Source organism: Hemiscyllium ocellatum, chromosome 6 (assembly GCF_020745735.1).
Source record: "Hemiscyllium ocellatum isolate sHemOce1 chromosome 6, sHemOce1.pat.X.cur, whole genome shotgun sequence".
In the NCBI taxonomy this organism is placed as follows: domain Eukaryota; kingdom Metazoa; phylum Chordata; class Chondrichthyes; order Orectolobiformes; family Hemiscylliidae; genus Hemiscyllium; species Hemiscyllium ocellatum.
The window spans coordinates 52,970,052-52,992,224 of record NC_083406.1 but is presented as its reverse complement, the minus strand read 5'-3'; the positions used below and the strand labels follow the sequence as shown (position 1 = coordinate 52,992,224).

At 41.3% G+C, this 22,173-nt stretch overlaps 1 protein-coding gene across 3 annotated transcripts in view; it reads right to left on the bottom strand.

The window, feature by feature from the left end:
- Positions 1-22,173, bottom strand: part of mre11a (MRE11 homolog A, double strand break repair nuclease) — a 119,277-nt gene that overhangs the window by 51,192 nt on the left and 45,912 nt on the right. For all 3 annotated transcript variants that reach the window (XM_060825954.1, XM_060825953.1, XM_060825955.1), the window contains exons 11-12: positions 14,365-14,491; positions 5,459-5,562 (exon numbers count right to left, since the gene is read on the bottom strand). In XM_060825954.1, coding sequence (XP_060681937.1) covers positions 5,459-5,562; positions 14,365-14,491 — 231 coding nt within the window. The remainder of the gene's footprint in view (positions 1-5,458; positions 5,563-14,364; positions 14,492-22,173) is intronic.

Genomic DNA, 22,173 nt, shown 5'->3' with positions numbered 1-22,173 from the left:
GCAAAGAGTACAATGGGTGAATGAGGGTGGGGATGAAGGTCAGAGAGGAGTGTGAAGTAGATAGGGGGAAAGGAAGATAGGCAGGTAGGACAAGTCATGAGGGCGGTGCTGAGCTGGAAGGTTGGAGTTGGGGTGAGGTGGGGGAAGGGGAAATGAGGAAACTAGTGAAATCCACATTGATGCCATGGGGTTGAAGTGGTCCGAGACGGAAGATGAGGCGTTCTATGGGTCAAATGCTAGCAAATAGGACTAATTTAATTTAGGATATCTGGTCAGCATTGATTGGACCAAAGGGTATGTTTCCATCTGGCACAACTCTATAACTCTGGATTGCTACCTGAGCCACAACCAAATTGGCAATGGGTCAACAAGATTAAAGAGATAAATGCATGGCTTAAAGATTGATGTGGGAGAAATGGGTTCAAATTCGTGGGACACTGACACCTGTCAAGGGGAAGAAGGCAGTTGTTCCAATGAGAGGGGCTTGATCTGAATCATGCTGAGGCATTATGAATCACATAACTAGGGTTATGGAGAAGGCTTTAAACTGAAGTGGCAGGGTAGGTTTAGTTGTATGAAAAATTTTGGAAAGAGTTACAGGAGGGATGGGCTCAGCAGAGGTTAAATTTTCCTGAACAATTAATAGAACAAAGAGAATGGAAAGAGTCAGGAATCCAAGTTGACACATCAAATAAGGGGACAATTATGAGAAAGGGGGACAGTCAACGCAGGGTGTTGTATTTAAATACAAACGTTCTACAAAACAAGGTAAATGAGCTTGTAGAACAGATTGAAATTGGCAGGCATAATAGTTTGGTTATTACAAATGTAGCTGTAGGGGAAATCAGGGCTGAGAACTAAATATTCAAGGATCTATATCCATGAAAACAATGGGTAGAGGGGTTTGGATTGCCTTGTTAGTACGAGATTAAATTAAAATTATACTATGGCAATAAGTGATATAGTATAAAATCTGTGTGGGTAGAGTTGAGAAACAGCAAAGGGAAAAGCCATAAGAATTGTGTACGGACCTCCTAGCAGTACGCAGGACATGGGAAAGTAAAATAAATTAGGAGGTAGAAAGGAATGTAAAAAAGGCACTGTTACAATAATCATGGGGGACTTCAATATACAGATGGTTGGAAAAATCATGTTGGTAACAAATCTCAAGAAAAGGAATCAGTAGAACGTCCATGATATGGTTTTAGAGCAGATTATGTAGAGCCCACAATGGAACATGCAATTCTGGATTTGAAGATGTATAATGAGACAAACTCAATTCGTGAGCTTAAAGTGAAGGAACCTCTATGTGTCAGTGACCATAATATGATAGAATTCACCCTACATTGAGAAGGAGAAGATTGAATCAGATCTAAAGGTATTACAATTGAGTAAAGATAACTACAAAGACACGAGGAAGGAATTAGCGAGGGTTGATTTGAAGGGAAGCTTGGCAGGGAAGATGGTGGAGCATCAATGACAGTAGTTTCTAGGGATAATCCAGGTGGCACAGAAGAAATTCATCCGAAGGAAGGAGAAACACATGAAGTGGAGGATGAGACAACCATGGCTGACAAGGGAAGTCGGGACAGCAAAAGAGAAAGCATATAATATGATGAAGATTAAAGGGAAGCCAGAGGATTGAGAAGACCAGAAGAGTCAGGGAGCATCCCAGAAGTTTGAAAAACATCCCTCTTTAAGAAAAGAGGGAGGCAGAAAACAGGAACCTATAGGCTGGTTAGCCTAACATTGGTCATTAGTAAGATTTCAGAGTCCATTATTAAGGATGAGATTGTGGAGTACTTGGAAGTACATGGTAAAATTGGGGGACTCAGCATGGCTTCATGAGGAAGTCATGCCTGACAAATCTGTTTGAATTCTTGAGGAGGTAATGAGCAAGTTAGACAAAGGACAGTCAGTGGACATAATCTGTTTGTATTTCCTGACGGCCTTTAAACAGGATGCCACACAGGAGGCTGCTGTATAAGGTAAGAGGACATGGCGTTAGGGAAAAGGTACTGGTATGGACAAAGGATTGGATGACTGGAAGAAGACAGTGTGGATTAAAGTGTTTTGTCCGGATGGTAGCTGGTGGAGCTCCGCAGGGGTCAGTGTTGAGACCTCAACTATTTACATTATACATTGACAATCTGGATGATGGAATCAAGACCATTGTTGCTAAGTTTGCAGATGACACAAAAATAGGTGAAAGGACAGATAGTTTTAAGGTAGGAGGAAAGCTGAAGAAGGACCTTTACATGCTAGGCAAGTGGGCAAAGAAGTGCCAGATAGAATATAATGTGGCAAATTGTGAGGTTATATATTTTGGTAGGAAGGAAAGAGGCCGAGAGCATTTTCTAAATGGGGAAAAGCTTTGGAAACCTGAAGTGCAAAGGGCCTTGGGAATCCTACTTCAGGATTTTCTTATGGTTAACATTCAAATTCATTTGTCGGTTAGGAAGGCAAATGCAATGTTGGCATTAATTCCAAGACAGCTAGAATACAAGAGCAGAGCTGCACTGCTGAGGCTGTATAAGGTTCTGATCAGAGCACAATTGAAATATTGTAGACAGTTTTGGGTCCCATATCTAAGGAAAGATGTGCTGGCATTGGAGGTATTCAGAGGAGGGTTACAAAAATGATCCCAGGGATGATGGGCTTGTCATATGAAGAGCGATTGAAGATTCTGAGTCTGTACTCCATAAGACCATATGACATAAAAGCAGAAATTAGGCCACTCAGCCCATTGAGTCTGCTCCGCCATTCAATCGTGGTTGATAAGTATCTCATCCCCATTCTCCCGCTTTCTCCCCGTAACCCTTGATCCCTTTGATGCTCAAGAACCTATCTATCTCAGTCTTAAATATACTCAGTGACCTGGCCTCCACAGACTTCTATGGCAATGAATTCCATAGATTCACTCTCTAGCTGAAGAAGTTTCTCCTTACGTATGTTCTAAAAGGTCTTCCCTTTACTCAAAGGCCTTTACCCTTGGGTCTGAGACTCTCATACGAATGAGAACATCTCCCCAACATCTACACTGTCCAGGCCATTCAGTGGCTTGGATGTTTCATTTAGATCCCCATATCATTGTAAACTCCATAGAATATAAAGCCAGAGTCCTCAAACATTCCTCGTATGTAAAGCTATTCTCATGAACCTCCTCTGAACACACTCCAGGGCCGGTACATCCCTCCTGAGATATGGGGCCCAAAACTTCATACAATACTCCAAATGTGGTCTAACCAGAGCCTTATTAAGAGCCTCAGAAGGACATCCCTGATTTATTCAAGTCCTCTCAAAATAAATGCCATCATTACATTTGTGTTTCTAACTAGTGACTTAACCTGCAAGCTTATCTTCACTGAATCCTAGACTAGAACTCCCAAGTCTCTTTACACTTCAGGCTTCTGAATTTTCTCCCCGTTTAGAAAATAGTCCATGCCTCTATTCTTCCTACCAAAGTGTATGACCTCACACTCCCCCACATTGTACTCCATCTGCCACTTCTTTGCCCACTCTCCTAACCTATCCAAATCCTTCTGCAACCTCCCCACCTCCTATATGCTACCTGTCCCTCTACCTATCTTTGTATCGTCTGCAAATTTAGCCAGAATGTTCTCAGTTCCTTCACCTAGATCGTAATGTATAAAGTGAGAAGTGGTGGTCCCAATACTGACACTTGGTCTCGAGAAGGACCCTGTCATCCCACTCTCTGCTTTCTGCCAAGCTTTTATCCACACCAGCACCTTGCCTCTAACACCATGGGCCCTTGTCTTACTCAGGAGCATCCTGTACAGCACCTTCTTGAATTCCAGGTTGAGAACATCCATTAGCTCTCCTTGGTCTAACCTGCTCACTACTTCCTCAAAGAATTCTAGCAGATTTGCCAGGCATGGCCTCCCCTTAATGAAATCATGCTGACTTTGCCCTATTTTATCATGGACTTCCAAGTATTCAGAAGTCTGATCCTTCACAATGGATTCCAGGATCTTACCCATGACTGAGATTAGGCTAACTGGCCTGTATTTTTCCATCTTCTACCATCCTTCCTTTTTAAACAAGAGTGTCATCTTAGTGACTTTCCAGTGCTCTGGGTCCCTCAATGGAGTTTAGAAAGATGGGGGGGGGGGGGAAATCTGATTGAAACTTACAGGATACTGAGAGGCCTGGAAAAAGTGGACATGGAGAAGATGTTTCCACTAGCAGGATTGACCATGACTCAGGGGCATAGCCTCAGAGTGAAGGGACGATCCTTGAGAACTGAGATGAGGAGGACGTTCTTCAGTCAGTGGGTGGTGACTCTGCAGAACTCATTGCCACAGAGAGCTGCGGAGGCCAAGTCACTGAGTGTATTTAATAGAGAGATAGTTGGTTCTTGATTTAATAAGGGAAATCAAGAGTCGCTGGGACAAGACTCCATTGCTTGAATGGCCTAATTCTTCTCTTTTATCTTATGATCTTATTCGGAATGTAGTTTGAACATGCAGTAGCATAGAAATCTTAAAATAGCATAATAAGTGCACTAATAAAAAATTCAAATAATTTAGATTAGATTACTTACAGTATGGAAACAGGCCCTTCGGCCCAACAAGTTCACACCCACCCACCGAAGCGCAACCCACCCAGACCCATTCCCCTACATTTACCCCTTCACCTAACACTACATTCACCTAACCTGCACATTTTTGGATTGTGGGAGGAAACCGGAGCACCCGGAGGAAACCTGTGCAGACACAGGGAGAATGTGCAAACTCCACAGAGAGAGTCGCCTGAGACAGGAATTGAACCCAGATCTCTGACGCTGTGAGGCAGCTGTGCTAACCACTGTGCCACCGTGCCACCCACAATTTAACCTGGAAATTTTATTTCCTAATTTTTTCACACACAATAACGATTTCCACTTATATCATTCTTTTCCCCATCATCAGAATGGTATACTTCAACAAGCAATAATGTAGAGTAACTATGAAATTTTATTATTTTTATTCTGCATCTATATCACAGCATTCAAATTTTCTAGTTTATATGCCTTATTTCAACATTTGTCATATAAACACAGCAAATTTGTAGAACTAAATTTATTGTATGATTAGAACTTCTGATGGAAAACTGAATTACTAATGCCTACTTTATCTATATTTCATTCTGTAGCAAATTTTCTCATTTTCTATTCTAAAATTGAAAGCAAATAGATAACCAAATAACTTTTGCTGTGATTGCTGGTATGTCCAAAATAAAAATTTAGTAGCAAGAATTAAAAGCAGCAATTACATTTAAGTATTTTTTTAAACCGGACTAATATTGATAGTGCATTATGTGACAAATTAGGTAAACCTTGAATTTCGGAGGCCGATTTTGTGTAATTCAATTTTTCTTCAAACATTCATTTACATATATGAAGAGGAATTTTTGATGTACATAATTAGTTTAGACTTTGAAAATGTCATTAACTTACTTTCTCGGCAGTCTTGAAATACTGTTTGACCAGATCCTCCACTCTTAAGGTTATTATTTCTGAAGATTTATTTGCAAATTTTTCAAAATTAATCTGTAGATCATCTGTGAAAATCAAACAAGAAAACAAATTGCCAATCACCAAATTATAGTGCAATATTCCCCATCAAAATAATTGGCCTGGCACTGACAATTGTAAATCGTGCAAAAATTCAGACAGAGAGCAAATATTTAATTAAATATAAACACCCAAATATTACTGCTCAAGTAGCATTGCTCCACTAGCTTAGACAAGTGGAAGGCTGGAAGAACACAGCAAGCCAGGCAGCATCTAGAGGTGGAGAAGTTGATGTTTCGGGTGTAATCTTTAAGATTTTTTGTCAAAGTAACACGTTCCACCACATTCTGTTGAAATACCAGCTGTATTTTCCACATTAATTTCAGATTTAATTTGCAACAGAAATCTAATTCTAGGCATAAGAAGGTCAAGTACCCTGTTTAACAATGTGTTTATTATTGACAAAAAGGCACAAATGTGGAGTTTTATTCATTTAAATTTTCATTTTTTGGGGGTTATTGTATAAGTTTGCAAATGTTAATTTTCCTACCCCCAACTTTTGTTTTTACTTTCTCTCTCAGTAGAATTCTTCTTGTTCACTGTCACTCAGTCCTTGTTCACTCAGCTCAGAAATATTTATCTCTCAGTTATCGACTTTCATTTTCAGCAAATTTAATGGCAGATATTTTAATCTTTGGGGTTACAGGATAACGTTAGGTATGGTTCCAGTTTTGGGTCAGATATTTAATTTGAATTAAACTCTGTACACATAATCAAAGTACTCACTGAACAGTACTATACTGCAGTCAACTGCACTGTGAACATAACAAACTGGACACATTCACATTTAGTTCAATTGAACAGTGGATGACCAGGGATGTTATGACCTTGATCAAAAAGATAAAGGGAGCATAAATAAGGTTGAGGAGGAAGGGAACTGATGAAGCTCTTGAAGTATATAAGAAAAGTAGGTAAGAACCTAAAGGAGGAATTAGAAGGGCTAAAACGGGTCATGAAAAGTTGTTAGCAAACAGAATTAAGGAGAATACCAAGGCTTTATATACATATATAAAAAAAAACAAGAGGGTAGCCAGGGAAAGGGTTGGCCCACTCACAGACAAAGGAGTTCTATGTATGGAGCCAGAAGAGGTAGGTGAGATCCTAAATGAATACTGTGTCGGTATTCACCAAAGAAATTTGAATTGAGTTGAATTAGCCTTCCTGTCACGTACTCAAATGAGTACAGTGAAAAGTTTGTAGTCGCCACATTACAGCACCATCTTAGGTACAAAGGTACCAAGGTACACGTACTTAAGATCAAATTCTTAAGAAACAAAATAAATAATTAGCAAAGTAAAGAAATAAACAGTGGATCATAACAGGTTTTAGGAATAATTTAGAAAAATAAAGTTACAAGTTCTGAATATCAGTGTTTCTGACCCAATCCTTGCTGGCACCTAGCCTCAAGAGAGACCTCTGCCACTGCCTGCACTGGACCCACCAACGTAGGCGTCGCTCCACTTTAGGCACCATCTCTTCACTCCTGGGCCCACTTTGTTGATGCCACTTCAGCCATACTCATCCCTGAATAATTATAGCTTGGAGCCTCTACATTCACATACCACTTCTCAGATCTCTTTGTTGCTACTGTGGAAGATGATCTCAGAGAAGGGAGTGTCAAGTTTCTAAGCCAAGTTGTTATTAAAAAAGAACAGGTGTTGTGTGTTTTAGAAAGTATCAAGGTAGATAAGTTCCCAGGTCCTGATGGGATCTATCCCAAAATATTGAGGGAGGCAAGAGAACACTTTACTACAGCATTAACAGACATCTTTGTATTCTCTTTGGCCACAGGTAAGGCCCCAAAGTACTGGAGAATAGCCAATATTGTACCATTGTTTAAGAAGGGTAGCAGGGATAATCCCGGAAATTATAGTCCTGAGTTGTCATCAGAAAATTATTGGAAAAAATTCTCAGGGACAAGATCTATAAGCACTTTGAAGCAAATGGACTTATTAGCAATAGATAACATGGTTTTGAACAGGGGAGATCGTGCCTCTCTAACTTTAACAAGTTTTCTGAGAAGGTGACAAAGTTGATTGAGGAGGGAAAAGCGATTGATCTTGTTTACATGGACTTTAGTAAAGCCTTTGAAAAGGTCCTTCATGGCAGACTGGTACAAAAGCTGCAGTCACATGGTATCAGGGGTGAGCTGGCAAGATGGATATAGAACTAGCTTAGTCACAGGAGACAGAGGGTAGCAGTGGAAGGATGCTTTTCTGAATGGAAGGTTGCGACTAATAGTGTCTACAGAGATTAGTGCTGGTACCTCTACTGTTCGTGGCCTACGTACATGATTTGGAGGAAAACGTGGCTGGTCTAATGAATAAGTTTGCAGACGAAACAAATATTAGTGGAGTTGCAGATAGTGAGGAGGATGTCAGCCGATACAGCAGGATATGGATCAGTTGGAGGCATGGGCAGAAAAGTGGCAGATGGATTTTATTCTGGGCAAATGTGAGGTGATGCATTTGGAAGGTCAAGTACATGTGGAAATTATACAGTGAATGGTGAACCCTTATCTGGCTGTGCATGTCCACAGATCACTGAAGGCCACAGTGATAAGGCCTATGGCATGTTTTCCTTCAATGGAAGGGGCACTGAAGTGTAAGGATAGTCAAGTTATGCTGCAGCTTTACAGAACTTTGCTTAGACCACTCTTGGAATATATGTACAATTCTGGTCGCTGCACTGGCAAAAGGATGTGGATGTTTTGGAGAAGGTACGGAAAAGGTTTACCAGTTTGTTGCTTGGTAGGGGGGATTTTAGCTACGAAGAAAGTTTGGATAGACTGGAATGCAGGAGGTTATGGGGCAACCCGATAGAGGTTGGTAAAATTGCAAATAGCATGGAAAAGAGTGAAAACAATTAGACTTTTTTCAGGGTGGAGAGCAATTACCAAGGGACATAGGTTCAAAGTGCAGAGGGGCAAGTGTACAAGTTTTCATTAGTGTCAATAAAATTTATTATTGACACTGTTTCTAGTCAAAATTTTCTTTATTTCACACTGGATGCGGGAAATTATTTAATTTGTAAATCCTCTCTGGAAATTTCTATGAACCCCCAGGAATTCATGGTGTCCAGTTTAGGAAGCAATAGCTAAATTGATGGATTTACTTTTGCCTAAAGTAACAAATACGCATTAATATAAATAGCTATTTGAAGGAACAGAAGACAAATAGTGCTTAAAATACACTCTGTTGAAGCTTTTCATTTTGCATTCATCAGGACAAATCACAAGTAATGCATTTATACTGTAAAAGAGCAGAGTACTGGTTGTTTGGAAAGTGAATTCTGATTGGTAGAGATCTAGCGCAAAGAATGTACCAGACAGATAATAACTGAAAGTTAACTGACAACCTTTGTTCATTTTAGGTCAGACAGGCTGACTCATCAAGATATTGGCTGAGGAATGAATGGCTGATATCTAATTTTGTGAAGAAAAGCAGCTGCTTTGTGAAAGACGACAAGAAATAATAACAGGAATAGGTCACTCTACCTTTTGACCCTGCTCCACCATTCAACAAATTCATGGCTGATTCCAACACTCTTCAGATGCACTTTCTTGCCCTTTTCCCTTTGATTATCTCATTCTTAAATATACACAAGGAGTCTATCGGCCCAGCTATGCATGACAAGGAGTTCCAAAGACTCTCAACGCTCTGAGAGAAGAAATTGGCATCCCTTAGTTCTGAGACTGTGTTCTCTTGTCTTAGACTCTCCCATGAAGGAAAACATCCACTCAGCATTCACACTGCCATTCCCCTTAAGAATCCTGTCTGTCTCATTCTCCTCAATTGTCAATTCCCAATTTGTTTAACCTTTACCATAAGACAATCCCTCCACATCCAGGAATCATTCTGATGAACCTTCTCTGAACTGTCTCCAATAAAATAACATCTGAAGTAAAAGGACCAAACCTGCCTACAGTACTCCAGATTGGGTTGCATCAGCACCTTGTAAGATGTGTACACATATTCTGTTTGCAAAGAACAGGGTCCTGTGTCAGCCGTTGTTTTTCATTTAAAAGGTGATCTTGGAATTAGACTCAAAAACAGAAATTGCTGGAAAAACTTGGAAGGTTCTGAAGTGGATCCAATACGTTAACACTGCTTTCTCTCTACAGAAAGATGCTGCCAGATCTGCTGAAATTTATAGCAATTTCTATTTTTGTTAGAATGAGACTGTTCTATTCCTTTTAAGTGAAGCCTTCAAACAAAAATAAAATTCTTAATGCATAAAACAGAGCTTCAGAAATTTAAATGGTCACTAATAACAACAAATAAAAATTAAATTGTCACTAAATAAAAGCTACAGTTATCATTTAAGGACCAGTTGCCTGACAGGCAATTACTGAAAGCCTGATATAAGCGCAGTACCGCGTGCAAATTGATCTTCTTTGGACTTTGCAGCAACTCAAGGGTCACTATGTAGAATCTGCAACTTTCTTTTTCCAATTTCAAATTCAGTGCAAATTCTTATTTCAATAAATTACTGAAAATAGAAAAATACTCCCTAATATCAATCCCACTGATTGCAAAAAGCCATTACAAACTGGATAGCAAGAGTGGAATGGAGAACATGCATTTGTGTTTATAAAAAGGATGGATGACAGAAGATTTAATAAATAAAACTCTGACATTTCTTCAAGAGACTGATGCTACTAAAGTTATGACAACTTATTAGTTGTGTTACAGGATGAATGATCCACAGGCTGATGAGCTGAAATCCCAGCATCGCAACTTAAGAACTTTAATTTAATTTTAAAAATCTAATTTAAAACACTGGCATCAGAAGAACTCTCTCATTCATTTGATCAGTACTTAAGCAATCACTCCTTCAACCAGATCGCTTTCCTTTCAACAGTTGATGGGTTAGATTCTGCCTGAGCAAGGATTCTTATCTTAGGTTGTTAAAGCAAATCCAATAGTTGCTTGCCCTATGCACATAAGTTCCAGATCCATACGTAGGGCCCAACACATTGTTTTGCCGCAATTTTTAATATGTTGTTCATGGAAAGTTGGGGAGGGGGGAGCTGTTGTGTGAGAGGGTGACAGGGGACACCCATAATTCTATTCAGAGGGGAAGTGAAAGTTTTTGACACAACAAAAGTGAAACAGTACCAATATAATTTCAAGTCAGTATTCTGTAAAATTTGGAAAGGAAGGGTGATGCTCACATGCACCTGCTGGCCTTCTTCTACACGGTAAAGAACACGGGTTTAGAAGATGCTGCCACAGCAGCATTTGCTGAGCTGCTGCAGTACATCACACAAATGGTACACACTGGTGTTACTGTTCATCAGTGATGAAGTTAGGGGATGTGGTCCCAATCAAGCAGTCTGTTATTGTCAAAATTCGTAAGCATTGTTGAGGCTGCACTCAGACAACCGAGAAGGAAGTGAGTAACTTGCTGCAGGATTCCCAAGCTGTGAACTTTCTTGTAGCCACAGTATTTATGTGGCTGGTAGAGTTCAGTTTTTGCTTAATTGTAAGTCTAGGATGTTGATAGTGAAGAATTCAGTTCATCAAAGGCAATACTTAGATTCCCTCTTGTTAGGAATGGACATTGTCTGATATTTGTGTGACACAAATGTTACTTGCCACTTAACAGCCAAATTCTGGATGTTTTCCAGGTCTTCCTCCATATGGACATGGGTGGCTTTAGTATCTGAAGAGTTGCAATCAGCACTAAAGATAGGGCAATAAACAGCAAACATTCCCATTTTGGCTCTTAAGATGGAGTGAATATTATTGATGAAGAAACTAAAGATGGCTATGTCCAGGACACAATCCTGCAGAACCTCTGCCGAAATGATCTGGAATCGAGATGACTGACCCCAAAAACCATTAACATATTCCTTTTTACTAAGCATGGTTTCAGCCAGCATAGTGTTTTCAATCTGATCCCCTTTGGTTCTGGTTTTACTACATCTCCTTGATTCTATATTTAGCCATAGGCTTCCTTCATGTCAAGAGCAGTCAATCTAACCGCACCTCTGCACTCAGGTTTTTCATTCATGTTTCTACCTAGGCTGTAATGAGGTCAGGAGTTAATTGGTCCTGGCAGAACCAAAACTGAGTACCTATGAGTAGGTTACTGCTTTGCAAATGCTGTTGGATAGCACTATCCTTGGCCCCCTGATAATTGAAAGTAGACAGAAAGAGCAGTAAGTGGCCAGCTTGGATTTGTCCTGTTTTTCTGGAGGGAACATACTTGGGCAATTTTCTACATTGTTGGGTAGATTCACCATTGTAAATGTAGTGGTGCAGCTTGCCGAGGGGCACAACTAGTCCTGGGGCACAAGTCTGCAGTACTAATGCTAACATGTAGTCAGTATCTGGTGGCCCAGTCATGTTTCTAGATATTGTGTGGAGTGAATCAAATTAGAGTCACAGCGATGCACAGCACAGAAACAGATCCTTCGGTCCAACTCATCCTTGCTGACCAGATATCCTAAACTAATCTCATCTCATTTGCTAGCACTTGGCCCATACACCCTTCCTAAACTTGAAATAGCCTCCATCAGTTCCTCTGACAGCTCATTCCATACACGCACCACTTTCTGCCCCATAGATTTAAATTTTCCCCCTCTGAACCTAAACCTACGCCCTCTAGTTCTGGACTCCCCGACTCCAGGGGAAAAGACCTTGTCTATTAATCTTATCCATGCCGCTTATGACTTTATAAACCTCTGTAAGGTCACTCCTCAGCCTCCGATGCTCCAGAGAAAACAACTCTAGCCTACTCAGCCTCTCTTTATAGCTCAAACCTTCCAACGCCCTTGTAAATCTTTGTTGAATCCTTTCAAGTTTCACAACTGAAGGGAGACCAGAACTGCACGCAAGATTCCAAAACCCAAAATTGTTTGAAGATTGACAGCTGTGATGATTGGGACCTCAGGAAGAGGTTGAGATGCATCATTTTTGAGTGAACATTGTTGCCTTGTCTTTTGCACGGACATGTTTGCCTCCCGCCGCCCCCCATCATTGTAGCTAGAGATGTTTCTGACATCTACACCTCTTACTAGTTGTTTAATTGAGCACAACCATTCACAACAGTATGGATCAGGACTACAAAGCTGAGAGCTAATCTGTTTGTTGTGGGATCACTTAGCCCTGCCTATTACATGCTGCTTCCACTGTGTGGTATGCAGGTAGGCATTTTTAAGGTACGTTTGGTGTAGTTCCTGGTATGCCATCCTGCATACCTCATTGAATTAGGGTTGTTGTCCTCGGTGGAGAAAGTGAGGACTGCAGATGCTGGAGATCAGAGCTGAAAATGTGTTGCTGGAAAAGCACAGCAGGTCAGGGAGCATCCAAGGAGCAGGAGAATCGACGTTTCAGGCATGAGCCCTTCTTCAGTTGTTGTCTTCGGTTAACGGTAATGGTAGAGTGGGGGGACAAACCATGAGGTGAACTGTCGGTGAACATAATTCTACTACTGCTGAACACCCACAGCACCTCATGGATGCCCAGTTCCTAAATTTATTTGATGTCTGCCCCGTTTAGTGTGGTGATAAATCCACAAAACATAATGGGGGCATATCCTTAATGAGAAGATGAGATGCTGTTTCAACAGTGACTTGCAATGATCATTCCTACAGATACCATCATGTACTGACATTTCTGGCAAGTCAGTTTATCCCTTTCTATGATTACCACATCACCCTCTGACCCAGTCTGGCAGTTATTACCTTTAGGACTCAGCCAGCTCAATCATTAGTGGTGCTACTATGTCAACTTTGGTTCTGAGCATTGAGATCCTTCACGTAGCATCCAAGGAGCAGGAGAATCGACGTTTCAAGCATGAGCCCTTCTTCAGGACCTGAATATTCTCCTGCTCCTTGGATGCTGCCTGACCTGCTGCGCTTTTCCAGCAACACATTTTCAGCTCTGATCTCCAGCATCTGCAGTCCTCACTTTCTCCTATTGGGATCCTTCACCAAGAATGCATTCAATGTCCTCTCACCCTCATGGAGGATTACTGACTCATCAGTAGAGGGCGGTGGTAGATGATAATCAGTGGGATCTTTCCATACCCCGTATTTAATCTGATGCCATGAGACTTCATTGCATTAATAGTCATGTTAACAACTCCCAGAACAACACCCTACTGACTGAATAACAATTGTGTCTTCGACTCTGATGGCACTGCCCTGTTGGTAGAACAGGATATATCCAGGGAGAGTGAGGATGTTGCACTCACGGATAATGTCAGGCAGTTGCTTGAGTTTACTGTAGGACATAATGAGTTCTGGTGCAAGGCCCTAGCTACTAGTATGCAGCGCTTTGCAGAGTCAACAGATCTAGGTTTGCTGTGGTCATCTCAAATTCCTGAATCATGCTGGGTGTCCCAACCAGTTTCATTCCTTTCTTTTGACTTTGCAGCAGTTTAGTACATTTGAATGACTTTCAAGACCATTTCAGTGCTGTAGTTAAGACCCATCAACATTTTGGTCAGTGTGGAGTCATGTGTAGGCCAGATTAGGTAAATACAGGAGACTGCCTTCCCTAAATGGAATTAGTGATCCAGATGGATATTCCAACAATCAACAATAGTTACATGATCACCACCTTTTAACTCCAGATTTTAGTGAACTCAAATTTCACCATTTGCTATGTTAGGATTCGAACCCTACCCCAGAATATTAGCCTGGGGTCTGCATTATTTGTTCAGTGACACTCCATTACTGCATCCTCATGAAATTGCAGTGCAAAAGCCCACAGAATGTTTGTGGGATGATACAAATTTATCAAATGTGTGTTGCTGACCAAACAACTCAGGCTTACCTTTTTTATCTTTCTGATCCCTATGCCGGAAAAAGTGAACAATGTCCTTAGGGTTGGCAACTCGTTCTACAAATTTTTGGCTAAATCGAAGAGTACTGAAAGGTTCAAATCCACCACTATAATCCACCTGAATCACATCAAAGAAAGAAATCATACAACTCAATACAATTTACGTTTCAATTTGTGACAAATTGTTGAAATAATTTGTGAACAAAGTCATTACTTTCTTGATATTTTTAGATTCATGAAGAAATTAAGTTGCCTAGAATTCAAAGCATATTGTTTCTCATAAAAATAACTAACTGAATACTGCTCATGACAACTGTGCTAATAACATTTTTATCAATTATGATCAAAATGTCCATAACATTTTGTATCCAACAGCCAAACATAAAGATCTCAAAAGTTTACCAATTAAAATTTTCTGATGAACTCCAATTAGTCTACTGCAGGACAATTCAACTTGACTGTTTGCTGTAATTTCTGAAACTTTACATAAAACTTGTTTGATTCATTTTCATGTTTAAAGCCTTATAAAATAAGATGTGCATTTAGATTGCATTTTCCACAATCTCAGGACCTTGAATTAAATTTTGCAACAATTTGAAATGTAATCACTGCAATGGGAAATAATCGAGTCCTTAATGTATATGCTTATAAAAGATGACACATCATTAAATCAATCATCTCTGCTCTATCCTACATAGTTAAAAATCACACAACATCAGGTTATAGTCCAACAGGTTTAATTGGAAGCACACTATCTTTCGGAGCGACGCTCCTTCATCAGGTGATTGTGGAGGGCTCGATCGTAACACAGAATTTATAGCAAAAATTTGCAGTGTGATCGAACTGAAATTATACATTGAAAAATTGATTGTCTGTTAAGCCTTTCATCTGTTAGAATACAGTGAGAGTTTCACTTCTTTCATGTTTAAATCACAAAAACCTTCTTTTTAAAGTTGCATTCTCGGGTTAGCTGCTAACAATGGTGATAGCTAGACAATATGTTGAAGGTGTTGGCCTCCTGTGTTCTCTGTCTATGACCTGATGTTTAGATGGATTCTAATCTAATAAGTGAGATAACAGTGCTTTACAGAAATTCATGCAGTTTTTGAGCTCAGAGTTCTACAACTCTACAATTAAACCTATTGGACTATAACCTGGTGTTGTGTGATTTTTAACTGTGTACACTCCAGTCCAACACCGACATCTCCAAATCATGACTATCCTAACATGTTATCATACCATTACCACTACACTCTATTTTCCATAAAGTCATCAAGGTCAAAACAAATCTTCAATCCAGAAAAGAAAACTCCAATTCACATTTTCACGACTTAATTCAAAGAACTCTTTGCAATGGAAAACCTTTTAATATCTAGTTCTCTGCTTTCATAAATTAATGGCCCAAGTCTTCCTTAAAGCATATAGCTGAAATGGCCTGCACAAGTGGACCAAGATAATCCTTTCATCTTTAATTAAAAAGATGTCAAACAAATCCAACCGAAGTTTATGCTAGGGGTTTAAAAAACACTTAACTGGAGAAAGGCCAATTTCAGGGGGTTGAGAATGGGCCTGTCCCAGGTGAACTGGAATGCCAGATTAGCAGACATAATTATAATTGAACAATGGACTGCCTTTAAACAGTTGATGGGCCAAGTACTGCTGAGGCACAATCTCACAAATGAGAAAAAGGAAGACAAAACTAAGCTTGATGAGGAATGTAATATAGAAACAGATGAAGCAGAAAAAGAGTTCACATGATAAATATTAGGCTGTTAACATAAGTCAGAACCAGGCTGAAAACAGTAACCTTAGGAAAGAACACAAGAAAAGAATGGAAATAAATAAGACTTATAAATAGGAAAAAGGTCAGTAAATAAGAGGGGCGGTGACAATTAGGAGCTAAAAGGAAACCTACGTATAGAAACAGAGAACTTACCTGAGATACTAAATTTGCTGTTTGCATCTATGCTTCCCAAACAAGATGCTGAAGTCAAAGTGAATGAGGTAGTTGATCATAGAACAGGGAACAATACAGCACAGTACAGGCCCTCCAGCTCAAGATGTTGTGCCGGATATTTATCTTAAACTAAGATCAACCTAACCTCCACATCCCTCAATTTACTGCCATCCATGTGCTTGTCCAGCAGTCGCTTAAATGTCCTTAATGTCTCTGACTCTACTACTACCATGGTAGAACAGGGACAGGAATGGCTGTTGCAGGTTCCAGGGTTTAAGTGTTTTAGTAGGGTCAGAGGTGGGGGTAAAAGAGGAAAGGCGTGGCATTGCTTGTCAAGGATAGAATTACAGCGGTGGAAAGGACGATGGATGAAGACTCACCAGCTGAGGTAGTTTGGGCTGAGGTTTGAAATAGGAAAGGTGAGGTCACCCTGTTAGGAGTTTTCTACAGGCCTCCTAATAGTCCTAGAGACGTAGAAGAAAGGATTGTGAGGATGATTTAGGAGAAAAGTGAAAGTAATAGTGTGGTTGTTATGGGGGACTTTAACTTTCCAGATATTGACTGGGAAGGCTATTGCTCGAGTACGTTAGATGGGTTGGTGTTTGTCCAATGTGTGCAGGAGGGTTTCCTGACACAATATGTAGACAGGCCAACAAGAGGTGAGGCCATACTGGATTTGGTTCTGAGTAACAAATGAGGCCAGGTGTTAGAATTGGAGGTAGGTGAGCACTTTGGGGACAGTGACCACAATTTGGTGACTTTTACTCGCGTGATGGAGAGGGATAAGTGTGCACCACAGGGCAAGAGTTATAACTGGGGGCAGGGAAATTATGATGCGATGTGGCATGACTTAGTATGCGTGGCTTGGAAAAGTAGGCTTCAAGGGAAGGGCACAATCGATATGTGGAGCTTGTGCAAGGAGCAGCTATTGAGTGTCCTTCATAAGTACGTACCTGCCAGGCAGGGAGAAAAGGGTCGTGTGAGGGAGCCGTGGTTTAATAAGGAATTGGAATACCCTGTTAAAGGGAAGAGGGCGGCCAATGTAAAGATGAGGCGTGAAGGTTCAATTGGGGCAATTGAGAATTATAAGGTAGCCAGGAAGGATCTAAAGACAGAGCTAAGAGCAGCAAGGAGGGGACATGAAAAGTCATAGGTTGGTAGGATTAGGGAAAACCCAAAGGCTTTCTATAGGTATGTCAGGAATAAAAGAATGACTAGGGTAGGAATAGGTCCAGCCAAGGATAATAGTGGGAAGTTGTGCGTGGAGGCTGAAGAGATTGGAGAAACACTGAATGAATACTTTTCGTCAGTATTCACTCAGGAACAGGACATTGTTGCCGATGTGAATATTGAGTCACAATTAATTAGAATGGATGGCTTTGAGGTATGTTGGGAAGAGGTATTGGAAATTCGGGAAAGGGGGAAAATAGATAAGTCCCCTGGGCCTGATGGCATTTATCTAGGATTCTCTGGGAAGCAAGGGAGGAGATTGCAGAGCCATTGGCCTTGATTTTTATGTCCTTGTTGTCTACAGGAATAGTGCCAGAAGACTGGAGGATAGCAAATGTGGTTCCCTTGTTCAAGAAAGGGAGTAAGGATAGCCCTAGTAACTGTAGGCTGGTGAGTCTCACTTCTGTTGTGGGCAAAGTCTTAGAGAGAATTGTAAGGGATAGAATTTATGAACATCTGGATAGGAATAATGTGATCAAGGATAGTCAGCATGGTTTTGTGAAGGGCAGATCGTGCCTCACAAACCTTATTGAATTCTTTGAGAAGGTGACTAAGGAGGTGGACAAGGGTAAAGCGGTAGATATGGTCTATATGGATTTTAGTACGGCATTTGATAAGGTTCCCCATGGAAGGCTACTGCAAAAAATACGGAGGTATGGCATTGAGGGTGAGTTGGAGGTTTGGATTAGGAATTGGCTGGCTGGAAGACAGAGGGTAGTAGTTGATGGTAAAAGCATCAACTCATCTTGGAGTGTAGTAACTAGCAGTGTTCCGCAAGGATCTGTTTTGGGACCATTGCTGTTTGTCATTTTTATAAATGACCTGGAGGAGGGGCTAGAAGGTTGGGTGAGCAAGTTTGTGGATGATACGAAAGTCGGTGGAGTTGTTGACAGTGAGGAAGGATGTGGCAGGTTACAGCGGGATATAAATAAGCTGCAGAGCTGGGCAGAAAGGTGGCAAATCGCGTTCAATGTAGCTAAGTGTGAAGTGATTCACTTTGGTAAGAGTAACAAGAAGATGGAGTACTGGGCTAATGGTCGGATACTTGGTAGTTTGGATGAGCAGAGGGATCTTGGTGTCCATGTACATAGATCTCTGAAAGTTGCCACCCAGGTAAATAGTGCTGTGAAGAAGGCATACGGCGTACTGGCTTTTATTGGTAGAGGAATTGCATTCCGGAGTCCTGAGGTCATGTTGCAGTTGTATAAGACTCTAGTGCGGCCGCATCTGGAGTATTGTGTGCAGGTTTAGTCACCTTACTATAGGAAGGATGTGGAGGCACTGGAACGGGTGCAAAGGAGGTTTACCAGGATGTTGTCTGGTATGGTAGGAAGACCGAATGAGGAAAGGCTGAGGCACTTGGGGCTGTCTTCATTGGAGAAAAGAAGGTTTAGGGGTGACTTGATAGAGGTGTACAAGATGATTAGGGGTTTAAATAGGGTTGACAATGAGAACCTTTTTTCACGTATGGAGTCAGCTATTACGAGGGGGTATATCTTTAAATTCAGGGGAGGTATGTATAGGACAGATGTTGGGGGTAGATTCTTTACTCAGCGAGTCGTGAGTTCATGGAATGCCCTGCCAGTGGCAGTGGTGGACTCTCCCCCTTTATGGGCATTTAAACGGGCATTGGATAGGCATATGGAGGACAGTGGGCTAGTGTAGGTTAGGTGGGCTTGGGTTGGCGCAACATCGAGGGTCAAACGGCCTGTACTGCACTATATTTTTCTATGTTCTATGTCTATGTTATAGAGCTGCTGCAGTAAAACCTCATGGCTCTTAAAATTAATGCCCTGTTGAGGTATTAAATAGAATGAAAAAAAACGGTTGAAGAGTACAAGAAAAGCTAGCTATATTTAAAATTTACATGTCACCACGAGACGATGCCAAGGATGAAAAGGGAATGAAGGATAAAAATTATGGAGAATGAGCCATCTTCCATCAATACAGGGGCACTACAAGATGAACTACAAATGTTTCATTCTTTTTAAAAATTGACTGATCAATTTTAAATATAGTTAGGCTTTCCAATATCACCACTTCAGCAATTTTTAGTCCATCCAGTATCTCAATTATGTCTTTCACATTTTAAAAAAGATATAAGTAAGGGTGTAATCTGTTTAACCTATGATGGAAAAGCTTTCTGAAATGATGGTCCAGGAGGAAGTTAGTAGTTACAGTCATTCCTCTATATCTGCAAGGATTCCAAAATAACAAAACACATTACTGAATGGGCAATTCCAGTGTCAGAATAAAGTGAGGACATCAGATGTTAGAGATCAGAGTCGAAGTGTGGCACTGGAAAAGTATAGTAGGTCAGGCAGTATCCGAAGAGCAGGAAAGTCAACATTTCGGGCATTAGTCCTTTGTTAGGGATAAAAAAAAATGACTGCAGATGCTGGAAACTAGATTCTGGATTAGTGGTGCTGGAAGAGCACAGCAGTTCAGGCAGCATCTGAGGAGCAGTAAAATTGACGTTTCGGGCAAAAGCCCTTCATCAGGAATACAGGCAGAGAGCCTGAAGGATGCAGAGATAATTGAGAGGAGGGTGGGGAGAAAGTAGCATAGAGTACAAAAGGTGAGTGGGGGAGGGGATGAAGGTGATAGGTGGGGGGGGGGTGGATAGGTGGAAAAGAAGATAGGCACGTAGGACAAGTCATGGGGACAGTGCTGAGCTGGAGGTTTGGAACTGGGGTGAGGTGGGGGAAGGAGAAATGAAGAAACTGTTGAAGTCCACATTGGTGGGTTGAAGTGTTCCGAGGCGGAAGATGAGGTGTCCTTCCTCCAGGCGTCTGGTGGTGAGGGAGCAGTGGTGAAGGAGGTCCAGGACCTTCATGTCCTCGGCAGAGTGGGAGGGAGAGTTGAAATGTTGGGCCACAGGGCTTGTGGTGGATTAGTGTGGGTGTCCCAGAGATGTTCCCTAAAGCGCTCTGCTAGGAGGCGTCCAGTCTTCCCAATGTAGAGGAGACCGCATCAGGAGCAACGGATACAATAAATGATATTGGTGGATGTGCAGGTAAGACTTTGATGGATGTGGAAGGCTCCTTTAGGGCCTTGGATGCAAGTGAGGGAGGAGATGTGGGCACAGGTTTTGCAATTCCTGCGGTGGCAGGGGAAGGTGCCAGGATGGGAGGGTGGGTTGAAGGGGGGTATGGACCTGACCAGGTCATCACAGAGGGAACGGTCTGTGTGGAAGGCGGAAAGGGGTGGGGAGGGAAATATAGCCCTGGTGGCGGGGTCCGTTAGGAGGTGGCAAAAATGTCAGTGGATGATTTGGTTTATGCGAAGGTTGGTAGGGTGGAAGGTGAGCACCAGGGGCGTTGTTAGGGTTGGATGGGTGAAGTCTGAGGGCGAAGGTGCGGGATGTGGACAAGTTGTGTAGGAGGGCATCTTTAACCACGTGGGAAGGGAAATTGCGGTCTCTAAAAAAGGAGGTCATCTGGTGTGTTCTGTGGTGGAATTGGTCCTCCGGGAAGCAGATACAGCAGAGGCGGAGGAGTTGGGAACACGGGATGGCATTTTTGCAGAAGGTATGGTGGGAAGAGGTGTAATCCAGGTAGCTGTGGGAGTCGGTGGATTTGTAAAAAATGTCGGTATCAAATCGGTCGTCATTAATTGAGATGGAAAGGTCCAGAAAGGGGAGGGAGGTGTCAGGTAAATTTAAGGTCAGGGTGGAATGTGTTGGCGAAGTTGATGAATTGCTAACCTCCTCATGAGAGCACGAGGCGGCGCCAATGATGCTGACTTTACATGTACAAATTGTTAAGTATGGAAATGCAAATGAAGAAGGTTGCTAAAAAAGCATATAGGATCCTGAGTTTTATATGTGAAGGAGCATACAAAAGCAGCAAAGTGCTGATGTAGCACTGGTTTGACCTCAACTGGACTACTGGATATAGCAATTTAAGGGGAATACTGACCAAGAGCTTTAGAAAGCATGCAAAAAAGCAAATTTCCATGGATCAAAGACTTCAATTACATGAAGGAACAGGAATTGTTAAACTTAACGAGATTAAAAGATGATTTGATTAGGTGTTCAAAATCATAACGGATCTAGACAAAGTCAAAGCGGATAGGGCAAAACTGTTGGTAGTGGAATCAAGAACCAGAGGACACAGATCTAAAGCCGTCAGCAAGAACAACAAAGATCAAATAAAGAAAATTGCTTTTATATACTATGTGGTTAACATCTGGAATACCCTGCTAGAGAGTGCTCCAGGCAGATTCAGTTGTAGTTTTCAAAAGGGACTCGGTAAGTAACTGAAAGAAACATTCCAATGGGCTCTGTAGAAACAGTTGTGAAGAGGAGCTAGCTAAATTTCTCTTTCAGGGAAGAAATCCAGCACATTTTGAACAGGTTAAATGGTCTCCTCTGTGCTGTAATGATTATGTGATTCCTGTACCACTACACAGCATCACTAAGTTAAAGGCCTGGATTTCTTGTCCAAGTATCAGAGTACCTAAAATTAGTGAACCCACAACTGAGCCTTTACCAAGACTTCTATATTCCCAACTTTGAGAAGGTCAAAACAGAACTCAAAATGTGGTTTCACCAAGTTAAAAAAAGAAACCAAAGCTAAAATTGGCATGAGCAGTAATACAACAATGACAAT